Source organism: Doryrhamphus excisus, chromosome 14, assembly GCF_030265055.1.
Source record: "Doryrhamphus excisus isolate RoL2022-K1 chromosome 14, RoL_Dexc_1.0, whole genome shotgun sequence".
Classification (NCBI taxonomy): Eukaryota; Metazoa; Chordata; class Actinopteri; order Syngnathiformes; family Syngnathidae; genus Doryrhamphus; species Doryrhamphus excisus.
The window spans coordinates 13,013,857-13,022,757 of record NC_080479.1 but is presented as its reverse complement, the minus strand read 5'-3'; the positions used below and the strand labels follow the sequence as shown (position 1 = coordinate 13,022,757).

The 8,901-nt window shown below is 41.0% G+C and overlaps 1 protein-coding gene across 5 annotated transcripts in view; it reads left to right on the top strand.

Annotated features, from left to right (window-relative positions):
• Positions 1–2,523: 2,523 nt before the first annotated feature.
• ppp1r9a (protein phosphatase 1, regulatory subunit 9A) overlaps positions 2,524–8,901 on the top strand; it is a 43,674-nt gene continuing 37,296 nt past the window's right edge. For 4 of the 5 annotated variants that reach the window (XM_058047746.1, XM_058047744.1, XM_058047745.1 and 1 more), the window contains exons 1-2: positions 2,524–3,001; positions 4,459–5,937. In XM_058047746.1, the coding sequence (XP_057903729.1) occupies positions 4,606–5,937 (1,332 nt within the window). In that variant the 5' untranslated portion in view covers positions 2,524–3,001; positions 4,459–4,605. The remainder of the gene's footprint in view (positions 3,002–4,458; positions 5,938–8,901) is intronic. The other variant, XM_058047743.1, reaches the window with a different exon arrangement.

Below are 8,901 nucleotides of genomic sequence, written 5' to 3'. Positions count from 1 at the left end.
AATTAGCTAGATAGCTAGATAGCTCTTACTAACATATTAAAAACGTTTTTTATTAAGATAACAGACTTTATTTAGCTCACATTGGGGAACTTGGCAAACAGTGGCAATAGAAAATAAACATGATGTAAAAGGGATTAAAAAATACAATACAAGTAAGGGCTGCACGGCGGTCTAGTGGTTAGCACGCAGACCTCACAGCTAGGAGACCAGGGCTCAATTCCACCCTCGGTCATCTCTGTGTGTAGTTTGTATGTTCTCCCCGTGCATGCGTGGGTTTTCTCCGGGTACTCCGGTTTCCTCCCACATTCCAAAAACATGCTAGGTTAATTGGTGACTCCAAATTGTCCATAGGTATGAATGTGAGTGTGAATGGTTGTTTGTCTATATGTGCCCTGTGATTGGCTGGCGACCAGTCCAGGGTGTACCCCGCCTCACGCCCGAAGACAGCTGGGATAGGCTCCAGCACCCCCGCGACCCTCGTGAGGAAAAGCGGTAGAAAATGAATGAATGAATGAATACAAGTAGGAAAATAACATAATGCAAGATTATACTGTTATTTTTGACAGTTTGCTTATATACATTACAGCATTTACTCCTTTCATATTGCCCCTTTATTTATGTGGTTGTTCTGTATGACCAGTACACGGAACAGCAGATAACAAAGCTCTTTCCAATTTTCTGATTTCTGAGGTAGCGTCCGAAACGTAAGAGATGTTTGAAAGGGAAACCCACCACATTTTCTGTAATTTTGCAGAATATCTGTGTGAAAGGCTTTCTCCTTAGTGGCTAGAACCCTTACATTCAGCTGTATAACCGCTAAGACCTTAGCCAGAACAGTCTGTCCAGACCCCCTGCAGAGATGGTCCCATCAGACAGATGGTCATGTTTTGGCCCCTTGGCTCCTAATCAGGGCTGCAGGGCCCTTTATTCAGCCCCATGCTCTCTTGGTTAATGACCACTGAAAGGAACACTTCGATCCAACAAACAAAAAATCTAATAAAAAAAAAAAAAAACACACTGCATGCTTCCCTTGCCTGCTGATTCACATCCATTGGCAGTGTTGCCGTTCTGTTCTCACCCTTGCGATTATTTTTAAGTTGCTTAGCAACATCACCAGCGTTGAGGCTGTGTGACACGACGCTCCTTATATAGGTCAATGCATCCTTTAAGATGTGTATGAAGATCGTATATGAAGCTTGCAACTATAGAGCCCTGATTTGGACAGATTGTAAGCTCCTCATGCGGTGTTGCCAAAGTACATTTGGAACTACCAATACTCTCTTTTTTGTGTATTTGTAAGCTTTTCTGGAGTCATGTTCAGTATTGAATTGTATGTAGGCAATACACGGTGCAGCACACCCAGACAAAACACATTTTAGGTAGTTGTAGCATTGTGGATGCAGCAGAAAACAGCAAAAATAATAACTGTTAATAACGCCAAAACAATAAACAAACAACAAACTTGACTATCAGGGAGGCGGGCACTGGTAACCAGGGGTGGTTGAGTGATTTATTATCAATGTAGTATCAATAACATGTGTAGTATCAGTATCGGCTCAATTTTATATTTTATTGTTGTGTTGTTGTTAAATATTATATTGTTTACAAAGAATCCAGATGATCCTCGGTTTACAATATTCAATGTTACAAGTGTGCTCCCATAAATGAAAAATATTATTTTCGCGAAGAACACACGTGAATTCAGCGTTTATACTGTTGTTCTTGTCTGTTTTTGTCCCCCTGTTGTCCCCGCACTCCCCCCTCTGTTTTCTTTTTTCTTCTTTTCTATCCCCTCCTGCTCTGGTCTGGGCGCTCCAAATTTGACAACAACAAAATATCTAATAAAGCCTAATAATACTACTAATAATAAAACATTTATTTTATTTGTATAGCGCTTTTCAAAATACTCAAAGACGCTTTACAGAAAAATGGAGTTGAATAAAAGTAAAAGTAAACAAAGTAAAAGATACATTAAAATACAACATTCATTTGTTTATACGCAGCTAAAACATGGGTAAAAGCGGGGCACAACAGTCAGGTATAAAAAGTTAGACACTAAAAACAGATTTAATACTACTACTAATACTACTACTAATAATACTATTTACAGTGTGTACCTGTGCAGACGCACTATGCAAGAATAAAGCTAATATCGCTTACTTTTTGGATTTCATTATGTCTCCCAAGCAGCAGTGCGGCAAAGAAAAGGAAAGCCATCACAATGGAAGTGACAAAGGACCTCATAAAATAGCCAATATTGGCCTTTTTTTTGCCATATATGTTAGGAGATATTGATTTTTAACAGCTCCAGATGATGAGTTTTGTAGTTGATTAGTAATGAAGTGCTATAATTCTGTCATTTGCATTTACATTTATATATTCACGCTAAGCAAGTTGCACATAATTCATCCATCCCGCTAAGCCATATTTCCCACATTTTCCCGAGTGGTCCTTGACCCTGCTTACCCCACCCACAACCCACTGATGTGCAGCAGGCAGCGTGTGAAGTTGCAGAAGCTGCGTGCTGCTATTTGTGCCAGACTGCAGCCCACCGCGCAGGCGGCCAACAGCTTATCGGACCAAACCATTCCAGCTCTCCGGGTTCTAACACCTGCAGACACCAGGCGGTACACTAAAGAAAAAAGAGCTTATATTGCGGATACGGGTGTCTACTTTGCGGTACCGTGGGAGTATTTGGGACGCTGCCGCCCTGTGGACATCCGCAGCCGAGGAGCTACGGCGATGATGCGCGTCCAAGCTGCGCCGGTACCCCCACGGTGAGAGCGGGCAGCATCGCACACCGCCTGCAATGGCGCTGTAGCCGCTTCCAAGTGTGTTCATAAGGGCTCCGTAGTGGACTGGGACTCTTTAAAAAAAACGTGGGCTGGAAATGTTCGTTTGGAAAGGTTGTGCAGCGAGAGCGTTGGAGTGTTGCTTTGTGCACATCTCGGTGCTTTCACTTCATGTGCATCAATCGTCAACCGGAGCCGAAGCCATGACTGTAAGTGGGACTCTTTTGTTTTTGTTGCTGCGTGGGATTGTGGTTAGGCGTTAAACTTATTTTTTTTACGTGTGCAGTGTTGTGGTAGATCCTCCCGCAGTCAGTTAGGTCCGTAAACAGACACATAAAGGGAACCGGAGCTGTCATATTGTATGCAGTGTGGCTGATGTGCATTGCACCGCCTGTTTGTCTCATCCAATATTATTAAAAACCCTCAACTTTCCTCGATGCAAATGTCCAATTCCCCATGCAGGTCGGGACTCTTATTTGCATTTGAACAGTATGCGTTTTTACACACACAACATTCCAGGGTGCACAATCCAGCATGGTAAACAATGAATATTAAAACAGGACACTAGATTTCAGCCAATGCTGCTGCACGTCACAGATCAGAGTATGTATTGTGTGTGTGTGCCCCTCTCTGCCCCCCTGGAATGTATTGCCAAGCAGGATTAAACATTAATGGATGTAGGTATGGAATTTTTTTGTAACTCCGTTGCCTTCCATCCTGGTGGTACAGAACATGTTAACACTTTCAGTTCATTTGGTGTGTGGGTGGTATAATTAATGAAGTCATCGTTTACAGTATTAAATGACTTGAAAACAAGATTAAGTAACCAGTGATGTGATAGTTTTTTGTTTTGTGCCTTAAGGACTGCCATACTTTTCATACTAAACTGATAAGCTCTTTACAACCATGTTGTTTTTTCGCGTTTATGTAATGAAACACATGTTTCAAGTAGGGATGTCCAATAATTATCGGTACAGCGAGTTATCGACCCGATATCAGCATAAAAATGCAATATCCACTATATTGACAGTTGCTATGGTACCCATTATGTCATTGTATGGTCAAAAAAAAAACCTGTACGATGGAAAGCAGGAAGTGAACAAATGTAACAGTTACTGAAGTACCAGATGGAGGGGTAGGATTTAATAAGCTTTGCTTCTTCCTACTCCTTTTGGACATGTGGTACTGTGAATGATTATGTGATGCATTCAATTGTAATCTGATGCATGTTCAAATGGAATAAAACCATTACCAATATCGGTTGATATCGGTATCTGTTTTCCCCGATCTTGAAAACCGATAAATGATGTATACAACATACGTATATGTGTTCATTCCACCACAGGAAATATGTCATGTCGGTATTGGAAATCGGCATATTGATTTTAGGCAAGCCAATATCGGACGTCCCTAGTCTCAAATATAAATTCGGTGACCTATTATTCCCGCTTCACATTGGGCTACATGAGTATAAAGCAGCCGATCACTGAACAAGCTATAATAGCTAGCTTTAAACTGAGGGACGAGTCTAGAATTATTATTAAAACCTGGATTTTCGTTACTTTTGGTCTAAACGGTGCAAAACATTGTGCCCCCATGATGATACGTCTATGTTGCATGTCTTCCATAGATGATGTCTCCTTACAAAATGTCTCTATCTCTGCAGGTGTGAGCAGTCCTGAAAGAATTGGAAAAAAGACCCGAAAAAAATCGATTTGGCAGCACTGCAGTAGGTCAAACGAGGCCGCTCACTCCTGCGTTCTAATGAGGCCACGGCGATGCTGACACCCCCACTGAATTCAAAGACATCATCATGCTGAAGACGGAGGCCACGGCGGAGAGGACCAGCCTCCGGAGTGCCTCCCCTCACCGCAATGCCTACCGTGCCGAGTTTCAGGCTCTCAAGAAGGCTTTCGACCAGCCTCAAATCGATGGAAATTCCAAACCGAAGGACCTTGAACGAGCGAAACAACCGAGGGGCCGCCAGTATGGCACACATGTCAGCCGGATTAAAGACATGTTCATGCAGATGGGCTCGGAAAATGCCAGCGGCAAGACAAGAGGGCAGGATGAGACCTCACCTCAAAAGCTGGTCAAGCCCACTAACTTCATTAACAAGGCTGATGGATCTGTGATAAAACTCCAGCATTCCTCATCAGCGGAACGGGTAGGGGGCGCCGGAGCAAAGTTCTCTGAAACCAGGAAGTTGTTTGAACAGCAGTCACGCGACCAGTCCCAATCACCAGTCTATCCTTACGGACGTGATAAAAGGGGTTCTCATGAGCACCTCGATGATTGGCGGGGTGCGAGGTCCAACAGAGGCAGTACGGACTCGCTGGACTCACTGTGCTCCAGAACCGAGGCTTCATCGCCGACTGTTAGCCAACTTAGCGCTGTTTTTGAAAATGCCGACCAACAGAACCAGGGTATGCCCTTCAGAGGGGTCAGCAGACGGGCCTTGTACTCACCGGACGGGTTCCATCGCCAAGGAGGGGATCTGAGTGAGGATGACGCACGACAATCGCCAATACGTGGAACGTACCGAAATAGGATAGGGGGTAAGTTCCCTACGTCGTTGTCTGCCGAGGACCTACTGAGTCCAAGTCCAGGGGTGGAGACTGCAGAGCGAAAACCGGTCCTACGAGACATGGAAGACAAAGCTGTAAGGAGGCAACTTTCTGGTGCCACCACCAATGGAAGCCAGTTTAATGGCTCGTGTGATGATGAGGAGGAGAAGTCCTCGGGAACAAGACAATACATCGAGGAGGACATTGACGACTCAACTACTGATGTGATTAACAACAAACATTTTAAGGATGCAACACCTGAGGCCACCCCGAGTTCTCCAGTTGACCAAGAGGATCTTACCAGAGAAGACAAGTCTACGGAATCACCCAAAGAAGCGGAGGAACCTGATGAGGAATACACCGGGAATGAGCGAGTGATTTTTAACGCAGACGGGGACGCATGTTACCAGGGTTGGGGGGAAAGTTGCACTGACCCAGAGGACGACTTATATGGCGATGATGAAGATATCGTCTACGATCCGGGCTCTGATATGACACAGATTCCTGGTCTTCCAGAGGAAAACAAAGAGGACATCCCTGCAAAGAGGAAGATCTGCTTCAGCACTGCTCCTATTACTGTAAGTTGGGCGCCGATCAAACACCTAAACCCTTTTTAGGTCTTTTCACAAGTAGATTAGAGAACAGAGAAAGCAAAGCTTCCTATGATTACTACGCGCTTTATGAACCTTGTCCTTGTTAGACCTCGGTTCTCCATGATGCTAGATAAAACACATGATCATGATCATCTGTGGAGCTCTGGGTTGTGGGTGTTTTATGATGCAAAAGCTTCTGACCCCCCCTGGGAAACAGACCAGCATTCACGAGCATCTGCGCATGTGTTAGTCGTGCCGGTTGTTCACCTACACACTTTTTCCACACATGATGGTGTGTTGCCAATCTCTTTCAAGTCAGCCATATCTCCACATATCTGCAGGTACTGATTCCAATCAGTCTACAGTAAGGTACATTGTGCGTCTCAGTAGTTGTTGCATCATCTGACTTGGAGTTTTGTGCTTATTTTGGACACAATGAGGCGAGTGTAGGTTGGGAATTGCGAAACTGGATTTGGAAGATTACGGGAAATATTTTCCACTAGTAATCCTCAAGCCTTTAGAATCAACAAGCTTAACGTTTGTGGTAGTAAACAGCATATTTAAGTGAAATTGTGTTTTTTTAAACTTCTTTTTAGGGTGTGTGTGGTGACTGTATCGATATCGTATATATTGATTGGACTAAAGTAAGCTTGCAAAGATTTTTATTACAATATTTATCGGAACACAAATACAGTAAACCTCGGATATATCGGAAATTCGCTCACAACGGACAGATAAAAAAGAACCGATTTTTCTGTCATGCATTTCCAATAAAAATTCATTGCATATATCGGATTTTTTATAACAGATTTCGCCTATTTCGGACAAAATCTCCAGTCCCGTTCCAATGCATTTCCATTAAATTTCCCTTGCATGTATCGGATGGCCGCATCGTTATGCTAATCTTGTTGATGTCACTGGCTATTGTCTTTCTCCTGGCTCCAGATTTAGGACAAATATAAAAGTGAGTGACGTCAATAATACTAGCACAGCAGGGAATGAGATCTTAACCTCACTATTGGAAATAACGTAGGCCTGACGGGCGTAACAGGGCCTAGCTTAATTAACAATTTGTTATGCTCAGAGTCCAATAAAGTTCAATTCTCATTACCTTACGTCTCTTTTCATTGCCCAGTCCAGGTACATTGGAAACATAGTCAAGGAAGTGCCTTTTTATAACGGATGAAATCCGATTTACGCATATATCGGATATAAATCCGATATATGCGTAAAACTGACATTTTCCGGTATACGCATATAACGGATTTCGCTTATATCGGACAAAACCAGTAGGAACAATTGAATCCGATATATCAGAGGTTTACTGTAGAACCAAATGGACGTGCTCGCAGTTCCCTTCAACTAAATTCATATTTGCATATGTATCATGATGTAGAGGCACTTATGAGGAGATGTTTCTGTGCAATTTACACACTACAAGTATTGAGTGTTGCCATTAGTCATCATTACACGGTTTGGGATGCTACAAGCACTAGATTTAAGTTATTGTTTTTTTTCCAATGTGCAGCTTAGTCCGAATATATCTTTTTGGAAACATCATTTCATTTTTTGAAGTAGTTGATGTTGTACCTCTTAAATTGAAGCTACACACATTTTTGTGGTAGTAAACCATGTGTTTTTTTGTACACAGACAAATTGGGACATAAAAAGACATTGAGGTCAACGATAGACACTCCTATTGGTGCTGTCTCCTATTTAATGGCCTGTGTTTTCTATGAAAGGGACTGACGCTCATTCATCATATAGAATATTTAAGACCAGCACACGCGGCCTCACAATCAGACATGCACCCCCTCCCTCATTTCCATCAACCAACGCCCCTCCCCTCAGCACACAAGGCACAAACAGGGTTCTGTCTTTTGTTCGTCCATATAGTGAAGGAGACAAAGCCATTTTTTTGCAACCCTGTACGAGTCCAGCTTGACCCCCCACAGGGAGGGGACCGCCAGAGAGGCAAAAAAGAAAAATAGCCCACCATCTTTTAATCTTAACACTTCTTGTAATATTTCTTAGTGGCGCTCCCTAAAGCGGATAAATCATTTTAACATCCCAGCTTTGCAGCCTTAATTGATTTAGAAATCAGTCAGTGCAGCTGCTGGGAAGAGATGATGCAAAACAAGCTTTTTGGCAACAGTTTGTCAACAACCTGATTGCCGCTGTTTGAGAACAGCATTTACAGTATTCTTTTTTTAATATTCTTTAATGAATGTTTAATATTAATAGGGGTTCGAAATGCTTTAGTGGCAGGTATGCCTACATAATCATGACATCTGCTCCAAATATATCACCAGAAAATAAAAATAGATATCAAAAATGTAAATAAAAGAATATAATAAATATAATAAAATCTGACAAAAATATTACCAATGTTAATATTTATATTAATATTGGTATTATTAACAATACTATTGAATATATATACATAAAAATATATTAATTTGGTTAAAGTTTGCTTTTTTTGTTAAAACACCCACAAAACGGAAATATGAAATAAAAAAAATGCAAATAAAATAAATATTTAAATGTATATATTTTGAAATAACAAAAAATTAAATATTATAAAACCTAAATAAATCGGAATGATGATATTAAAAAATATTTTCATTCTAATTTATTTAACATATACGCAAGACATACTAGTAGAGTGAAAAAACAATGTCAAAACATCCACAAAACAAAAATATGAAATAAAAATAAAATGAAAATAAATATTTAAATGTGTATATTTTGAAATAACAAAAAATTTAATATTTAAAAACCTGAATAAATCAGAATGATGATATTAAAAAAATATTTTCATTCTAATTTATTTAACATATACACAAGACATACTAGTAGAGTGAAAAAACAATGTCGAAACGTCCACAAAACGGAAATATGAAATAAAAATAAAATGAAAATAAATATTTAAATGTGTATATTTTGAAA